General features: G+C 41.3%; 1 protein-coding gene across 1 annotated transcript in view; it reads right to left on the reverse strand.

Moving 5' to 3' along the window:
* Positions 1-20,328, reverse strand: part of CACNA1A (calcium voltage-gated channel subunit alpha1 A) — a 256,745-nt gene that overhangs the window by 125,114 nt on the left and 111,303 nt on the right. Inside the window, exons 7-12 of the mRNA XM_087709710.1 lie at positions 12,179-12,282; positions 11,853-11,968; positions 8,254-8,310; positions 4,829-4,918; positions 3,322-3,531; positions 1,795-1,907 (exon numbers count right to left, since the gene is read on the reverse strand). Coding sequence (XP_087565836.1) covers positions 1,795-1,907; positions 3,322-3,531; positions 4,829-4,918; positions 8,254-8,310; positions 11,853-11,968; positions 12,179-12,282 — 690 coding nt within the window. The remainder of the gene's footprint in view (positions 1-1,794; positions 1,908-3,321; positions 3,532-4,828; positions 4,919-8,253; positions 8,311-11,852; positions 11,969-12,178; positions 12,283-20,328) is intronic.

The following is a 20,328-nucleotide window of genomic DNA, read 5'->3' on the forward strand; positions in this document are numbered from 1 at the left end:
GATCAATTTCTTCCTTTCTTTATTGATAGCTAAAGGAAGCATACATTAAATCTGGCCATTCCTACTGTTTTGATGGTGGATATAGGGGCTGTTATCTATGCGTCCAACATAACTTCCAAGCAGGGGCAACTGTGGCACTGATGAACAAAACTTCATGTCCAAGCTCCATTTCTCTACAAGGAATAGGGATTTGATTGTACAATGCCCCCGTTATCTCCTCCCTCTCCGGTTAGGAAATCCTTAGCTTCCAGTTAAAATAGCACATGAATAGGAGCAAGTTAAGCCCCAGTTTATAATGAGCTTGACACTCAGCAGACAAGTCAAGGTTGTTTGGATGTTCTGAAGTAATTGCTTTTGGAGAGGGAATAGATCAAATGTAATGGAGACAACAACTCTGCATCCTGAGAAGTATTATAAGACTTTGGTAAGGAATTTGATCCTGGGAATGATTATTAGGGCTAGGGTCAACTTCTGACAACCTGATGGAAATCATGAATTTCTGTAGTCGGCAAGGTTTAAATAACGAATATAAAGTTTCTACCCTGAAATGTATTATAGCAATGTTCCTGTTGACCTACCCATATTTTTTGGAGTATAAGACGCACCAAGGTTTTGAAGAGACAAATAAAAAAAGAGAAGTTTTTGCATTCTGCAGATCTCCCCGAAACGGCCTGGGGTGTTTTTTTTGGGGGGGTGGGGTCATAAAAGGGCATGAATAGCCTTTAGGAGGCTTGTAGAGTGCTCCTGAGGGGGTGGGGGGTGGGGCCAAAACCAAGCAAAAAATGGCCCATTTTTCACCAAAACAGGCCCATTTTTTGTCAAAAAAAAGGGGGGGCATGAATAGCCTTTAGGAGGCTTATAGAATGCTCCTGGGGGCTGGGGGGGGGGCAAAATTGAGCAAACAATGGTCCGTTTTTCGCTCATTTCTGCCCCACCCCCATCCCCAGGAGCATTCTGAAAGCCTCCTAAAGGCTATGCATGGCCATTTTGGTGAAGGGGCAGGGTTTCGGGAGGCAAAAATGCTGTATTCAGTTTATAAGACACCCCCAAATTTTCAGCCTCTTTTTTGAGGGAAATAAGTGGGTCTTATACTCTAAAAAATACAGTATTTCACCCGTTCTTTGGAATAGTAAGAAAAAATCCAAGAGAATCCAATACCTGCTAATCTCAAAACTCTTAACACATAAATACTGCAAATATTTGGGACAGTATTAGGAAGTAGCATTGGATTTTCTTTCTTCAGAATTACATTGAGAAAAGTTCAAAACTTAACTTAGAGTGCTGCAATTATAACATTAGAAGTCAGTACTGCATATACTTTTGAAACGTGTTTTTTTGCTCTATTTGCTTTCAAAGGCTTGCATTTTCAAAAAGAAACAAACCTGGCTACCATGTAATACATATCCAATATGTTGCCATACCATAATTGCATGATACAAACTCCTGTCAGACTAAGAAACATAAGATACATCAGTGAGTGAATTATAAATATATTTCTATAGTACAAGTAGCAGATTGATTGGGGAGAAAATTACAAAGCACGTGTTTTTGCTTATGCGGTCTAACAGGAGTTTATTTCCTGGTCTTTTGTTATATAGTAAGTTAGGTTTGGACCTTCCGCGGAAATGAAATTTATACTCTAAAATTATTCACATTGCAGTGCTAGCTAATTATAGAGCTAGTGTATCGTCACTGTAAGCAGGCAGAATATACACCAAATTATCTACCAGAATAGTTGCAGTCTGATAGTTGTACATGCAATAGCAAAAATGCTAATGTTCTGAAAAAACTTACAGCACAATCAAAGCAGTTGAAAGATGAATGAAAGTAAGGCCGCGTTCCAAGCCCATACATTTTTATAAACATTTCGGACATAAAGAGCCCTAAGAAAATGAATTCTGCATAGTCTGAAACAAACAGAGGAGGAAGAGGAGGGAAAAGTCAGTTATACTTTTCTATCCACAAAACTATCTCTTCTTTCTACCTATCAAAAAATCCTTATTTCTGACTACATAGCAATTTCAATCTTCCTACATTAGAACAGATTCTTCTTAGCCTTCTCTAACTTAAACATGTCAATATATCATATTACCTTTGTAGATTCAAGAAAGTAAACTACAAGACAACGTCTCCCAGAGAACAAAGATGGTTAACTGATACCGTGAAAAATCTCTCAGATTATTGTTTTACTACATCATAGTAATTTTGGATTTCTTTTCTGTATTTATATTTTTTAAAAATATTTGCTGATATGCCCTTTTAATACTGTTTTGTATTACTTTTCACAATCAGCTGGAAGCAGAATTAAAACTGAAGCTCTCTCTAAGGTAGTCAATTAGTCCAAGATCCATTTGTAATACTAATAAGTTTCAATATGTCAAAACCTTCTCTTGCCATTCCAATCCGTTTTATTTCTCCTTAATAAAAGTAGCTAAACTATTACGGATGAATTGCATCTTAATAATTTTTATTTAATAATTAGGTTCTTTGCCTTTTTTTCAAAAAAAGATGTAATTCTTCAAGAAAGTCATTATTAAAATCCTTTTCTCTTTAGAATATAGGGATCTTTTCAGCCTCTCTAAATACACAGATATACAAGGAGGAGTTTTAATTAAAAGCATCAACTAATATAATTATATGGAAGAAATGTTTAACTGCAATACCAGCCAATCCACCTAGCAGTATTGCAGTCATATTATACTGGCATTTTAGAAATGAGGTCTGAAAATTAATTTAGAAAACAGCATGAAATTCCAAGTTTTTGTGTGTGAGAGAGACAATGTTTTCCAGTATAGGATTCCCTAAGCAGAGTTTCCAACCTCAATTGGAACCAGAGTAAATTCTCTTCAGTAGCTTCAAAATGATCTATTAGAAGTCTATATCATTGTTACATTTCTTGGATTGTTTTAATACTGTGGTTTCCTGCAACAAATTTTTGGAATTGTAATTTGATGCAACCACTACCAGTAACTCTTAGAAAAGGCAACAACGTCAAAGAATTCCATATTATACGTTATTTTTTCTCCCTGTTTAGATGGCACAGTACATGAATTAAAATTCCTAAATTCACTTCCTGTAATCTACCCTATATATTCAGTTTAAGTTCACTTATTCCCAGTAAATTTAATTCTGACTACTTTTAAATGTAAATCTCAAGTAATCATAGAATGTAATAAGGGGAAGAGTTCATTTTTGCTGTCTTACCAAATGAAAATGCTATCCTGATTTCTATTAAGCAAAAATGACAAAGCCTAAATTATTGCAAGCCACCACCGGCTAATAAATCCGTTCCATAAAGAAGGACATGGCTCTGCTACTTACAGAGGAAGTCAGATAGCCAATCTGGCTGGTTGTAATGTACTATAGCAACACACAAAGTGTTGAGAGCTACCAGACTGAGGACTGTCCAGTAAAAGGCCTGAGTTTTGACAATACGACGGATATAGAAACGCAACCTCCGCTCTTTTTTGTGAAAGAAAGTAGCATTTTCCAGCGTGACACTTTTGATGCTGGCTCGAGCAAAAGGTGAACCTGTCAGGAAGAAATAAAAGTTAGCAGCATAAGAGAAACCACTTATTTGAAACAATCTGCCTATGGGGTGAAAATTAATGAACTTGTTTATTTGGTATGATTGAGGTAGATAATTTTGAACCTGCTTTTTCTTCTGTGATTTTTAAGCAAATACTAGCAAATCTCTCTGAAGATATCTTCTCTGTAATACACCATGGATAAGAAGGAAGATGATAGAAAGATAGCAATAGCACTGAGCAATAGCATTTACTTATATACCGCTTCACAATGCTTTACAACCCTCTATAAGCGGTTCAAGAGTCAGCCTATTGCTCCCAACATTCTGTGTTCTCATTTTACCGACCTCGGAAGGATGGAAGGCTGAGTCAGCCTTGACCTGGCCAGGATTGAACTCCTAGAAAGAGCAGCGAGTTAGCCTTACAGTACTGCGTTCTAACCACTGTGCCGCCTATCACCAGATAGGTAATTGTTCACTGCTAAGGGTCCTAGCAATTACCATTCTGGACTAGCAAATTCTAGTATGCTTGTTGTAGGATGGGTCTGAGGGGCTGATATTACATTTTGCCATTATTTGGTCTATCCCTGTCTGTTCATCTTCGGAGCAAGAATAAGAGTGAATGCAACAGCTGGTCCCTTCATAAAAAGTAGTACTGAAACTGCAACATTTGAATATATATGCCCACAAAAACAGCATAGTTTGCTAACACTGATTTCAAATGATGACATTTCAGGAGATAAGCTTTAGCCATAGTTGAACAGCAATGTATGATGGCAATATATTAACACGTCACAAAATATATAATTAAACATAAATGGATGCTCAAATGCATCTTAGGATAAAATGTGGGTCCAAAATTTGATCAGGTTTTCCAGATTTGAAAAGATTAAAGACCATAAGTGGTCCTTGTATTACCACCACAATTGAGCCCAAAATTTCGGTTGTTAGGCGAAACAGCTGTTAAGTGACTTTTGCTCCATTCTACAATTTTTCTTGCCCTAGTCGCTAAACAAATCACTGCAGTTATTAAGCTAGTATAAAATACAGTTGTTAAGTGACTCTGGCTTCCCCATTAGTTTTACTTGTCAGAAGGTCACAAAAAAGACCCTGGAACACTGCAAACATCATAAATATGAACCAATTGCTAAGCATCTGAATTTTGGTCATATGGCTATAGGGATGCTGCAATGGCTATGTGAAAAATGTCGTAAGTCACTTTTTTCAGTATCATTGTAACTCTGAATGGTCACAAACGAATAGCTATAAGTCAAGGACTCCCTGACTTTTTGACCAACCTACCTACTGAAGAGATGTCTGCCAGTGGGTCATCAGCTTCCTCTGGGTTCAGCAAGTCTGTTTTGCTTTTCTTGATGGTGGCCCTCCGAAGAGCTCCAACAATAGGAACATGACAAGAAAAACAGACATTATCCTCAAGGTCCTTTATCAGATTCGCTAGAACTTTTTTTAATCATTTACCATATTGCTACCGTCCCCAATTTACATTCCAGACCACAATTCCAGAAGACCTTTGGAATGTAATTGCTGTAGTTATTAAATACCAGGCATACATGATGATAATGAGGTTGCTGTTGCTATTGATATATGAATTCTGTTTCAATTTTATATACTTAAAGTATTATTGCGTATTACATTGACTTTCTCTTTGGTCCTGCGTTGATAGCTTCTAAAGTACTTATCATTGAACTGGTCCATTCCAGCCTTTCTTCATTAATTCATAAATAATCATCATCATGTAATTTACATTCTCCTGAGCTGGGAGGAAATGGAAGTAAAACATCTATTTGTTCTTCATCTTACAGGAGCTAGCCTAAGATCATTTTTTTGTATTGCACTTTTATTATTATTATTTAAAATAAATAACTCAAGGCAGCAAATATACCTAATATTCCTTCCGTCTCCTATTTCCCCAACAACCCTGTGACATGCAGGGCTGAGAGAGAGAGTGACTGGCCCAAATGACCCAGCTGACGTTAATGCATAAGGCAGGACAAGAACTCACATTTTCTACCTTGGAACCTTAACCACTAGACCAAACTGGCTTTCATTGCAAAATAGTTCAGATGAAGTTATTCTTTGAAACCTTCAAGATCTTTGACAATAGGAAAAACAGCTTTGAGAGGGAGTGGCTTAAAGATAAGGCAAATGTTTTTTCTTTGCACACCTTTTTTCAAATTCTAAACTGCCCTCTTCTTAAACAAAGGTAGTTTTTCCCTCCTTCACATTCCAGATGGGCCTCTGTGTGGACAAACAAGCATCTAGAGGCCTGTGAGATGAAAAGGATTTGTAAATGCTTTGAAATGCAAAAATGGTACGGGCAGGTAAACTGTGCCTTCATCAAACTGCATTTTTATAAACAAAATTGCTGCTCTGCTGGCTTGTATGAAAACTGGGAATTTGTCCCAGGTTGCTTTCTTGCTGCATACTTAATGCTATTCACCTACTTTGAGCTAGCAGGAAACTATACTGACAAAATATACTGACCTATCCATGTTAGCAATCCCTGGCCAGCCACAGGGTTATTATCCTGGCCTTCCCATCCACTTCCCACTAAATGATAAAAATAATCTACCAATCGCTTTCAATGTGGACTAAGACTAGACAGTTCATTTCTCAGAATTCAGCTGGGTTTTGCACAAGCCTTTTGCATGGATGCGTTGAAAGGAACTTGATATCAGCTAATATCTGCAGATAATTGGACCCCTTTTGGACAAGTATTTAGCCTTCTTCTTGAAGAATACTACAACTATCTTCAAAAGGAGCACAAACAATAGCTGTCAGGCAGGGGAAGATTTGTACCATGAGGCAGCAAGCTCGTTCTTTCTGCTTTGGCCTATTGCCTCACTGGCACTGCTGGTGTTCAGGGTTGGCAATAGTGGGAAGATATTGGTTCAGAAGGATGAGACTGTACCATGACCAAATCAAAATGCCTCTAGAATGTGTGTGCAGAGACCAGGGGGGAGAGACATGCTTAGCCCAGTCTAGAATGGCCCATAAGTACTTACTTCAAACCTTAGTGATCAAATGACATGCCACCAATAGAATAGTCAATAAATCATATCACTTGGTATCTATGGAAAAATCTATGACATGAAAAAGTTCCCAGATATGTTGGTGTCACAGTTAGATGCAAGCAAGGAAAGGACTTATGGACAGTGAGAACCAGTTTCCAGTGAGTAAGTGCTAGCACTGATTATTGGCTAATAGAACAAGTATGACCCTGAACTTCTATGAACACACTTATTCCAGCAAGGGCTACAATTAATCTTTGGGATGCAGGTTGTCTTTCTATCCTTCTTGGAAGAGCCTTGGTTTTGTATAACTAGTAACTATTACAGTTAATCACCATGAAATACCTATTGATTAAAAAGAATATGCCTTATTAGAGAAGTGAAGTGTTCAGAACTTCGGTAAGCAAAGGTGATTAAGACCAGGTACCAGCATTTTTACGTTATCTATCTGCAGTTTCTTAAAGGAGCTGTGCTGTTCTTGAGTTTGCACAGTAGCAGCAAGGTTTCAGGAAATTACTTGTGTTTCAGTTAAAGAGGAGTTAAAAAGGGGGCAGCTGTATAGCTTCACATTCTTACATTGCTTTGCTGGCCCTGTGATGCAACTTCATCAAATGAGCATTTTTGTGAACTTATGCGTGAGTCAAGAATAGCTCTTTTAGGTACCGTGAACAGGTTTTATTTATTTATTTATTTATTTATTTATTTATTTATTTATTTATTTATTTATTTATTTACTTTCTTTTCTTTCTTTCTTTCTTTCTTTCTTTCTTTCTTTCTTTCTTTCTTTCTTTCTTTCTTTCTTACTTACTTACTTACTTACTTATTTAATTTATTTATTTAGTGCCCATCTCGTTTCGAAGTGACTCTGGGCAGCTTACAGCACTATTTCTAATACAATTAAATGGAAATATCAAAGTAAAAGAAGCAACTCTGGACGGCTTGTGGCACTATTTCTAATAAAATTAAATGGAAATATCAAAGTAAAATCATAGTTACAAGATGGGGGAAAAGGGAGCTGGAAAGGAAAACGTGGATTGACTGTTCATTAATCAACCACCCTAATGTGAAACTCCCCTATTGGGGCCCCAAGTCATCTGGCGGAGCCAAGTCATAAGGCTCTTATGGAAGATCAGAAGGGTGGGAGCTGATCTCACCTCAGGGGTTGAGGTATAATGAGAATGCAATTGTTTCAGATTTATTACTGACTGTATACTGTATTGGGACCTATAGTTATAAAACGACACAATCATAAAGCATGATATCATGTGACATCACTAATTCATGACAGCAGTTGCAGTAGTTCTATCTGCCATTGTGAACCAAACCTTACATGGTCATTAGGCACAACATTCACGTGGGCAACGTTTGTAACCCTCCACCAGTTTCTTTTGTTTGCTCTTCACTGGTAGTGAAGGTCACAAATGGTGATCGCATGACTGCATGACACCCCAACCATCATAACTGCGAACTGACTGCCAGGTGCCTGAATCATGACCATGCCTCCAAGAACTGGCCATAATTGCTCTCATTCAGCACTTTCATAACTTCGACTAACAAATGGTCATTAAATGAGGAGCACTTCAACCTCTGTTTCTTACACAATTTTTGTTAAATTAGGTTGACATACAGATAAAGTTGTGACTTTACTATCTCAGAAATCTTTCACAGAACATTTTGTGGAATATGATGGCTTACCATCGAAGGGATGACGAGGCTCTCCTTCTATGTCATCTTCAGCCAGGATGACTTCTTCTAAATGAAATGACTGAAATTAGGCTAAGAAGGCAAAGGTAATTTGCCAACTGTAGAAAGATGCCAAATTCCCACCCCCACCCCCAAAATGAGGAGGTTAGCTATAGATGACATACTTTAGCAAATAGTTTCCTGAAAACAACCATTTGAAAGAGAAGATGAAGTAGCCTTAGCTAGGTAAGAGCCTGATGAAAAGAAACACAACTTATTGATCCCATTTTATGGGTATTTTTGTGTATTCATGGCTATGTTCCAGAAAAAATTATGTTAGAAAATGACTTTGGTTCAGACAATTTCATTATGACATTTTAATATCAATCATGAAAATATGGAGATATAGGATGGAGAGACAAACACAAAATGGTAAAATTATTTATCACTTGCTTGCTTGTGTTTAATTTTATCCCCTTGGGATTAATAATAGCTTGCCAATGTATTTAGTTCAGCAATATTTATGATTAAATTAGCCATATAAAGGTAAATATTTTAAAAATAAAGGAAAAGTCTAGATTTGCTTTGTGATAATCAAAGTTGTGTAGGTAACACAGGAAAATTAAAAAATATTCTCAGTGAGATATTCTTATGCTAAAATATTTGTACTGCTTATCCTTGTAAGATGAGCGCAATGTTTTGCAAATTAAAAACGAAGCAATTTTTTCAGAACAAAAAATATCCCAAACAACTGTTCGGTTGTTAAACAACTTTAATTAAATTGAATCCCAATAGCAAAATCATAATATGTTAGTTAAAGTCTGAACATTATAAAAGTAATGTGCAATATGTACCACTTCCCCATCGAGAACAGCTGCCTACCCTTTTGTAAGGTTCCGGAAGACCATTAAAACCTGGATGTTCAGGGACACCTTTAAGGAAGGGAGATAGACTGAATATTCTCCTCAATTAGTAGTATATGTTTGTGTGAGTGTCTGTGTTTAACAAAGTCTGGAAATTGAGTCATGGCAACTGACTTCTCTCTTGTGGGTTCAAAATGTTTTGTTACTTATCCAAGTAGCTTATTCAGCCTGGTTAAGGGGACCCCATGTACTTATGTCCTCCAGAGAAGTTTCAATTCTTACTGGATAGGCAAGTGGTCTTAAAGTGGTCTTAATCTTCCTATTAAGGTTCATGCATCTTCACAGGTTCACAAGGGAGGCCACACTTAATGACTCACCTTGAGTAAAGGGTTTAGGAGCTGGAACATTTACATCTCATTGACTGTCTGCCTACTTACCTAACCAGCTTATCCAGATTATTAAGAAATGAAATCTCCCAGGAGTCTGAGCAATTTTAACCAAATTGCTCAGACTGAAGAAGCTACTGTATTTGGATAAGCAGTGAAACATTTTGAATCAATTAGAAAAGAGGTGCAGTTGCCATGATTTAACTTCCAGACAACTCTACCTGGATGACTGAGAATCTTCATCAAGATATTGTGTTTAACAAACTTACTGTAATGGAAAATACTTGTCATCCAGAATAAGACCGACTGGAGCCACATATAAGCCTAAATAAATAAATCAGTGTGTTCTGTTATTGTATTAACTTATTTCCGTGCACTATCTTAGAGGCCTATTTTGTGAATGATAGTAGTATGTTAAAACATTAAAATATATAATAACACCAGAGTTTTACTATAAGAAAAACTTTATCCCTGGAAATAAAGAAATATATCTACTCTGTCCAAGTGACTAGTAACAATAATTGGTGTGAAACACTTTTTGATAAACATTCTATTCCAGTTCAGAATCCAGCTAAATACAAAACAAAAAAATACAAGAAGAACCAATTGGACAGCCATTTGCCCAGAATGGCAGAGGATTTCCTGCTTGACCAAGGGATTGGAGTAGAAAACCTCCAAGGTCCCTTTCGACTCTGTTATTCTGTATTATATTGTCTATTGTCTACTGTTGACCTCACCCCATTCCTAAGAGGTCTGTAAGGGGCATGTATAAGCGCACTAGCGTGCCTACCGTCCCTGTCCTACTGTCTCCATTTATTCGTACCCATTTACTGTGTTCATATTTCTGTTTATATTTATACCTGTTATTTTTTACATGTTTGACAAACTAAAATAAATAAATAAAAATAAAAATATTATTCAGGAAAGTCACCAATATTGAATATCAACCTATGAATTCCCTCCCTCACCATACAAGTGGGTAGCCAGCAAGCTTCTACTTAAAACCTCTACAAAATTAACTTGAAATGTTAAGCTCTTGTCAATTTGAATCTTAATTCTAGGTTTATAGCTCACACAGTAGTGTTTTTTTAATAAGAAATATCTTTTGTGATTAGGAAAAATATGTTACTCATCTCCAATTGCTGACAGTCCAAGCAAAATATCCTATCATCAGGAGGAAATGAGTTAAAAACCAACCCAAAATAATAGAGATAATGCTGCAGGAGTGAATTTCCTTCTAAAAGGTTCAGTTTACCATTATTACTTAGTCCACCCCCTGCCATCTCAACTGAAGTATCATGAGACACTAAAGTGGGTTAGTCTAAATTAAGCCTTGGTTTCAGAATAGTTACAACTTTATTTCAGGCTGAAGGCAGACTGCATCTAACTATAAAATGGCTATCTGTACTTGTAAGAATAAAGCTAGAAAAGAGCGGCCAAATGATCAAGAAACTGAAGAGGTTTTCTCTAATTAAATGTTACAATGTCTGAAGTTGTTAGCTTAGGGGGAAATGATGAAAAAAAACCAGGGAAACATAAAAGGGGAAGAAAAAAATGATATATAGAACACAGGTTATGAATAGAAATGTTTTTCCCCTTTTTCAGAGTACTAGAACTTGGGGTCATCCAAGGAAGCCATGTGACTGAAAATAGAGAAAACTGATTCCTGTTTGGGGGAACGTAAAAGGCGTTATTGTCCTAAGTCATCATTCACTGTGGGAATAAAATGCTGGACCAGATAAGCCTAGCATATCTCTTATTATTATTTTAGCTGATATTTTACTACAGATTTATTTAATTTATAATCTGTTTAATAAAATCTCAAGCCCTACTGGTATCTTTTATATGTACTGTAGTAAACTCGTCTCAAATCTATGAGTCCAGCTTTCCCTACATATGGCATATAGAATTTTACATTGATCTCTGCTGCGATTTATTTTAACTTGGCTGAATTTCTGAATCTGATTTCCAATCCAGAACATCCTCAGTTTGATACTGTTTACAAATCTGATGACTATTTTTCATTCTATGAAAAAGTACGAATGTTTTGAACCAAACCAAGTCTAGAACAGAACCCTGCTACACTTTTGTACTGAATGTACAATCAACAAAAGAAAGGTACAGAAGACACAAAACCTAGAGGGTAAATGGTCTTTTGCTTCATAGTCTTTAATTCCAACGTTTAATGGATAGGCTTAGGATTTGTCAGTTTTTTGTTTTATTTTAGATTTACTTTGCATCTGCTTTAGTGGATTTTAGTTAAAAGGCAGTATAAAAGTTTGGCTACAATACACTAATATTTTATAAACTTTAAATTCAGTTTATTAAAAATAATAAAGAATAAAAGACCCATAGGACTTGCCTGCTTTGGAGATCCACTCCATATAGCCATTGAGCTCCCGTTCAATTTGCTGTTGTCTTCTCAGCTTCAGAAATGCACGCCGATTTTCTACTCGCTCCCTTTCTTTGGCAAACTCCCTGTAGTCAGAGATAGAATAGCAATGCTGAATGGTCTCTGTTACAGCACTTAATTTGCAGGAAGGCATCACAGAAGAAATACAAAGGCAGAAATAACCCAGGATTTGGGGGTGTACAATTGCCAGTAAACTGCATTTTCTTTACAGGACTGAAAAAAGCTACCATAAGCAATAATACATTTCCTCTATGGCAGATGTACTAGATACTTACCCAGAAAGCACCCCTAGCACAAGGTTGAGCATAAAAAAGGATCCAATGATGATGAGAGGGATGAAGTATAGCCAGTTCCAAGCACTCCCTGAGGCATCATTGCTCTGGAGGAAAAAAGAGGATGAAGTCATTGGATACTGAAGTCATGGAGTAGATTTTTCATCAAAGTCATTAACTCATTCAGGGTATATTTTAAAGGATAGGAACAGTCTATGGGCTGATGTGATATCAAATCAGACTATCGTCACAAGCACAAACAGATTACAAACATACAAACTTAATAACTTGTCAACCTCCCATCAATTAGCCAGTTAGTTTCCCAACTAGCCATATTCAGTTACAAAACTACAACAGTGCAACACTGTCTAGATCAGTGTTTTTCAACCTTTTTTGTGCAAAGGCACACTTTTTTCATGAAAAAAATCACGAGGCACACCACCATTAGAAAATGTTAAAAATTTTTAACTCTGTGCCTATATTGACTATATATAAAGTAATTTTCCCACGGCACACCTTACACTATGTCACGGCACACTAGTGTGCCACGGCACAGTGGTTGAAAAACACTGGTCTAGATACATTTTAGTTTTCTAGTTGTCTCACACTCTTCCATTCTAGTTCTCTTCCACAGTTCTTCCATGAGTTCTTTGCTCACTGATACCAACCTAATAGCCCCTTCCTCTCCTACAGAAATATTTAAAATAAATTAACCCCTAATCTCAGGTTCTCTTATCAGCCGTCTGACAAAAGCACTTGACTGGGTATCAGTATGGATACCCACCAGGAAGCTATAACAAAGATATTGGAGTGAACATTTTGAAAGGAATATTGGGAAGATGGTCAAATTAAGCAGGTACTATTTACTATCTAATGAATCAGAAGATGGAAGATGGAACACAAACCACTTCGTACCATTCCTAGTTTAGAACATGAACATAAGGTACAAGATAGCAGGGAATGACAGCACAGTGAAATAATTTGAGAGAATTGATTAATTTACTATTATAGAATTTTGGAATTCATAGCCCGTAAACTCACAATAGACTATTTCTCTTATAAACTGATCAGAGTTTGCATATACAGGTAGCCCTCGATTTATGATAATTGAACCCAGAATTTCTGTTGCTAGGCGAGGAAGTTGTTAACTGAATTTTGACCCATTTTATGATCTTTCTTGCCACTTTCTTGTTAGGTGAGTCACCATAGTTATTAACTTAGTAATACAGTTATTAAGTGAATCTGGCTTCCCTATTGATTTTACTTGTCAGGAGGTTGCAAAATGGGATTGCGTGATGCTGGGACACTGCGTCTGTTATAAATGAAAGTCAGTTGCCAAGCATCTAAATTTTGATCACGTGACCATGGGGAAAACAGGCATAAGTCAAAAAGAGCCGAGGTGGCGCAGTGGTTAGGGTGCAGTACTGCAGGCCACTTCAGCTGACTGTTATCTGCAGTTCAGCGGTTCTAATCTCACCGGCTCAAGGTTGACTCAACCTTCCATCCTTCCGAGGTGGGTGAAATGAGAACCCAGACTGTGGGGGCGATATGCTGACTCTAAACCGCTTAGAGAGGGCTGAAAGCCCTATGAAGTGGTATATAAGTCTAACTGCTATTGCTATTGCTATAAGTCACTTTTTTCAGTGCTGTTGTAACTTTGAACAGTTACTTAATGAACTATTGTAAGTTGAGGACTACACCAGTATTCAGATTCTATTTGCTCTTCTATCTGTAGCCCTAACATATAAGACTCACATAGATGCCACAGTTTGGTATTTCTCAGCTGCCTTGAGCCTCTGAATGAATGACGAGATGGTTTAAGGTTTAAGGTTTAAGGTTTATTGGGATTTATATGCCGCCCTTTTCCCTGTGGGGACTCAGGGCGGCTTACAACCACAGGGGAGGGGGGGTGCAAGGTCAAAACAAAACAATATGTGAACAAAAGAAAAAATAATAAAACACAACTTTCATTCAGCAATCAAACACTCGGGCGGGTAATTGGAAACCTATCCCCAGGCCTGCTGGGAGAGCCAGATCTTGAGGGCTGCGCGGAAGGTCTGGATAGTGGTGAGGGTACGGATCTCCATGGGGAGCTCGTTCCACAGGGTCGGGGCAGCAACAGAAAAGGCCCTCCTCCGTGTGGTCGCCAGTCGGCAGTGACTGGCAGATGGAATTCGGAGGAGGCCCAGTCTGTGCGATCTGATTGGTCGATTTAGGGAGGTAATCGGCAGAAGGTGGTCTCTCAAGTACCCAGATCCACTACCATGGAGTGCTTTAAAGGTGGTCATCAATATCCTGAAGCGCACCCGGAGACCAACAGGTAGCCAGTGCAGCTCGCGGAGGACAGATGTAACATGGGCGAACCGCGGTGCGCCCACTATCACTCGCGCGGCTGCATTTTGGACTAGCTGTAGTCGCCAGATGCACTTCAAGGGCAACCCCATGTAGAGCCCATTGCAGTATTCCAGTCTAGAGATCACAAGGGCTCGAGTGACTGTTGTGAGAGCCCCCCGGTCTAGGTAGGGCCGCAACTGGCGGACCAGGCGAACCTGGGCAAATGCCCCCCTGGTCACAGCTGACAGCTGGTGATCAAAAGTCAGCTGTGGATCCAGGAGGACTCCTAAGTTGCGGACCCTATCTGAGGGGTATAAAATTTGACCCCCCAGCCTAAGCGTTGGTGTATTAGCCAAATTATTGGGGGGGAAGCACAACAGCCACTCGGTCTTATCCGGGTTGAGTACCAGTTTGTTAGCACTCATCCAGTTCTTAACGGCCTCCAGACCCTGGTTCATCACGTCCACCGCTTCATTGAGTTGGCACGGGGCGGACAGATACAATTGCGTATCGTCCGCATATTGGTGGTATTTTATCCCGTGCCTCCGAATGATCTCACCCAGCGGTTTCATGTAGATGTTAAATAGTAGGGGGGATAGGACCGAACCCTGAGGTACCCCACATGTTAGGGGCCTCAGGGACGATCTCTGCCCCCCGACCAACACCGACTGCGACCTGTCCGAGAGGTAGGAGGAGAACCACCGCAGAACTGTGCCTCCCACTCCCACCTCCCGCAGTCGTCGCAGAAGGATACCATGGTCGATGGTATCGAAAGCCGCTGAGAGGTCAAGGAGAACCAGGATGGACGCATAGCCTCCATCTCTGGCCCTCCAGAGATCATCGGTCAATGCGACCAAAGCGGTTTCTGTGCTGTAACCAGGTCTGAAGCCGGACTGGAAGGGGTCAAGATAGCTAGCTTCCTCCAAGGCCCGTTGGAGCTGAAAGGCCACCACCTTCTCAACAACCTTCCCGATAAAGGGAAGGTTGGAGACAGGACGAAAGTTGTTTAGGATGGCTGGATCTAACGATGGCTTCTTCAGGAGGGGTCTCACCACCGCCGTTTTAAGTACGGCGGGGAAGTGCCCCTCCCGAAGGGAGGCGGTGACAACCGCCTGGATCCAGCCATGTGTCACCTCCCTGCTGTTAGCCACCAGCCAGGAGGGACACGGGTCCAGAATACAAGTGGAGGCACTTACAGCTCGAATGGCCTTGTCCACATCCCCAGAGGCAACTTCCTGGAACTCAACCCAGAGCTGATGTGGCAAATAATCCTCCTGTGTCTCAGCTGGGTCTACTGCGGTGGAGTCCAAGTCCGATCGAAACCGAGCTACTTTGTCCGCCAAGAATTGAGCATAATCCTCAGCCCTACCCTGCAAGGGGTCTCCCGCATCCCTCCTATTGAGGAGGGAGCGGGTTATCCTAAACAGGGCGGCTGGGCGCGACTCGGCGGACGCAACCAAGGCAGAAATATGTGATCTTTTTGCAGTTCTTAATGCTCGGACATAGTCCTTGGTGCAGGTAGTTAAGAGTGCTCGGTTTGCCTCGGACCTATCGGACCTCCACTGGTGCTCTAGGCGTCTCCTCCGGCGTTTCTTCTCCCGGAGTTCCTCGGTAAACCAGGGAACTCTCCGGGATCCACTGACCCGGAGGGGCCGTAGTGGCGCAATCCGGTCGAGAGACTCCGACGCCGCCGAGTACCAGGCGGCAGCCAGAGTCTCCGCCGAACTGTGGGCGAGAGTATCAGGAATAACCCCAAGCTCCGTCTGGAACCTCAAAGGGTCCATAAGTCGCCTGGGGCGGAACCACCTGGTCGGTTCCTCCTCCCCACGGTGGGGGTTTGGCCTCCGGAAGTCAAGCCTCAGTAGGCAATGGTCTGACCACGACAGGGGTATGATCTCATTACCCCTCAGACCAAGATCACACATCCACTGCTCCGAGAGAAATACGAGGTCGAGCATGTGACCCGCTGCATGGGTTGGGCCCCGGATTACTTGGGTCAAGCCCATGGCTGTCATGGAAGCCATGAACTCCTGCGCCCCGTCAGAGCGTTCACCGAGCGATGGCAAGTTGAAATCCCCCAGAACTATAAGCCTGGGGAACTCAACCGCCAGCTCGGCTACTGACTCGAGGAGCGAGGGGAGGGATGCTGCAACGCAGTTGGGAGGCAGGTACGTTAGCAGCAAACCCACTTGACCCTTGAGGTCCAACTTTATCAGCAGAGACTCACACCCGACAAGCTCCGGAGCAGGGACCCTACGAGGTAACAGAGACTCCCGGATTACGATGGCCACACCGCCACCCCTTCCCTGGGCTCTCGGCTGATGAAGCACCTGAAATCCCTCTGGGCACATCTCTACAAGGGGGACTCCTCCTTCTGTGCCCAGCCAGGTTTCAGTAATACATGCCAGGTCTGCCCTCTCGTCAACAATTAAGTCCCGGACGAGGGGAGCTTTGTGAACAACAGACCTGGCATTTAGCGACAACAGCCTGAGACCAGGGTCCTGACTACTCGCGCCATCTGGTCTTGGAGTGGGACTCCCAGGGCCGGAAGGAGGGATCTCTGTAATGTAGCGAACCCTCCTTCCCCGGTAATGGCCAGCCCTAAGGTCCCCGCCGTATCTGCCTCTCCCTGTCACGACCGCTATGCTCCGACCCACTCCCATGTCCATGGTCCCCCCAACCACCCCGGTACCTCCCGCCTTCCCCAGCAGGTCCTCCGAGTCAAACATTCTCATTTATCCACACTAACAGTTCCCACGTAGAAATTTAAAACATATAAAATACAGAGGTAACAATTACTAAAAGTGGGCCATTCATTCAATTCCAGTCAACTCCCATACACTCAACATTCTGTTTAAAATTGCGCAGTTATAATATATAGAGATAAAAATCTAATCCATAAATAAACCAAGTCATTTAAAAACCTAGCGGTTTCATGAATACAACACACCAAGCTAAGTTAATGTTAACATTGGGGAGAGTTTGGGATTTTTTTTGGGTGTGGGGGACAAGAGTTGACTGGATATGGCATGCAAACCCTGACCATTTACTTAATATATTTCAAAGTATGAGGTAAACCCAGAAACTGGGTTAATTCATCAACCAGGTTAAGAATGTTGTATGAGTGCAGCCATGTCATTTCAGATAAGAACACTGAAGTTTGCCGTATCCCATAATTCCTAAAGTAAGTTAAAAAAACTGGGCACTATTTTTACTCTGCCTGTTATCATTTAAACTTATCATGTTTTCTCAGCAGCCATTTCTATTATGAAAGAAATTAAATTCAAGCTATTCAAGCAATCAGACACTGTTTCCCCAAAATTGGAATGCTTTTTATTTCTCATGTCTAAACCTCACATCACCCAATTTTATTTCCCTGATGTCTTCTAGAAGTGTGATTCCTGTTGTGTGGACAATTAATCCAAAGATGCAAGAGATCAAACCAGATTCTGATCTTGTACTCTCTTCCACCCCCATTCTCTGCCCCTTGAACAGAAAGCAACCACCTCCTACCTATCACCATTCCATCCAAGATGCTGGAGCCTTTATGTTGCACTTGATTGTTGCCCAAAGATTGTGGGAATTGATCATAAGACAATCAGTTGGGGAAATATGGTTTCATGGACTCCCCACTTATTGCTATTTCCCATGGGTGTTCTTACTAACTTTGGGGGAGAATTTTGGAAAAGGCAGGAAAGCATCATCCTGGTTGTCAAGAACCACTTGTTGTTTCCAGCTTGCAATGTTAGTCTGGTTTCAGATTGTCTTTTGTGAAAAAATGGGGGCGCAGACAAAGTGGGATGAAGAGGACTCCTTCTCACTCCCATTCAGTTTTTTCTTATTTGGGATAGGCAAAGAATGAGTCCTTCAGTACAAAAGATGCGCCCAATTTTCAGCAGAAGCTCTTGGCCAGCTCAAGAGTTTCAAACTTCTTCCAGCTCAAATTCCCAGGAGAAGAGTCCATGAAACTGGTGACATGAAGAAACCATTCCATGAGCTATGGTGGCACAGTGGTTAGAATGCAGTACTGCAGGCTAACCCACTGCTCACTCCAGCAGTTCGATTTCCACTGGCTCAAGGTTGACTCAGCCATCCATCCTTCTGAGGTCAGTAAAATGAGAAGCCAGATTGTTGTGGGAAATATGTTGACTCTGTAAACCACTTAGAGAGGCTGTATGAAGCAGTATATAAGTCTAAGTGCTCTTGCTCTTGCTGTCCCAGATAGCAGGCAGAACTTCAAGCTCTGCCCTCATCCTCACAGTTGCACTTCCAAAGCAAGAGTGTTTGAATCACTTGATCAGTTTGATCCTTAAGAATACTTCCTTTAGAAATGGTTTACAAAGCTACCTTTCTGAGAAATTTGGACTTAAAGCCCTGGGTCCTGACAGACACAGAACAAGGTTCCTGACAAAATCAGTTGTCTTTTATTAGCTTTTTACTAACTCAGGATCACATCAGATCACAAGTTCCTGAAGGTTAGGGGGCAAAGTGGAGATGGGAAGTGCTTTGTTCTATGAAGCAATGACAGGATCACAGCGTGGTTCTAAAGATGCTCTATTAACTAACTCTGGTAACAGAACAACTGACAGGAGGTGCTTGACAGCTATTTATATGGAGGCTGTCAGGCGAGCAATCAATCAAAAGGCTGTGATTCTCCTGCCTGAAAATAGGTGTGCCGCAGCCAATGGGAACAGTTCTGGAAGTCTTAAACTTGCACTGGTCGTAAGTTCGAGGACTTGATACTCCTTCCCCCTGGAGCGCGCATGCATAGTCTGCTAAATAGGTGGGGTGACGGCGCACCCGCCCAGACCTCTTCAGTTCCTGAGTGGTTGTCGCAGGAGGAGGAGTGTCACCATTAACCGGCGGCTGAATCAACTCTGGTGAATCAACATCAACTGGAAACTCTGACCCCGAGGCCAAAGCTGCCTGTCCAGGTAAGTTCTCCCCCGAGATCATCTTGGGTGTTGGTGTCGGCATGTCTGGAACTGGGGAAGCGGTAGGCGGCGTCAGGAATTACTTCGGCATCAGTTCTGGTCAGAAAACTCTGGCCTTCGTCTGGCAGGTGGTGGTGCAAATGGTTTGCATGGCGCCGCCATAGTCATCTGTCATCAAGCTGGATCCTATAAGAACAGGGTCCGGTTATTTGAGTCACTCGCCCCAGCATCCCCTTAGGGTTTCTTGTAAAGCTCTGAACAAATACCCGGTCCCCAATCTGGAAAGACCTAACTAGGCCGGTCCCACTCTGGGGGTCCACTGGCACATATGAAGGATGTAATCTGTCCAATGTGGTGCACAACCAGCGGCCCATGAGGATCTCTGCCGGGCTTTTCCCCATGGCCTGGCATGGGGTGGTATGCTGCGCTAAAAGGTAGGAAGCTAATTTAGATTGCAGATTTCCTTTGTCTAAATGGCCTATAGCCTCTTTCACTGAATGGACAGCCTGCTTGGCAAGGCCGTTCCCTGCAGGATGATAGGGAGCCACCATGCATGCCTGATGCCCAGGGTGGCAAGAAAAGTTTGGAACATGGCAGAAGCGAATTGAGGCCCATTATCGGATACTACCATATCCAGTAGATGATGTGTGAAAACAAAGTTGAGGGAACCTGAATAGTGGCGTCGGCAGTGGTAGAGATCATAGGGAACACTTCAATCCGTTTAGGTAGGGCATCTACAACTACAACCAAGGTGTGTCCCGCTATAGGACCCGCAAAATCCATATGGATTCACGACCAAGGGCTCCTGGGTAAATCCCAATCTCTTGCAGGGGCTGTTGGAGGGGCTGGATGGGACTGTTGGCACGGTCGGCACCGCTGTACCCA

The sequence above is a fragment of the Thamnophis sirtalis genome, unplaced genomic scaffold (genome assembly GCF_051295495.1).
Source record: "Thamnophis sirtalis isolate CommonGarterSnake01/CBP01778 unplaced genomic scaffold, rThaSir2_p1.2 scaffold_3, whole genome shotgun sequence".
Taxonomy (NCBI): Eukaryota; Metazoa; Chordata; class Lepidosauria; order Squamata; family Natricidae; genus Thamnophis; species Thamnophis sirtalis.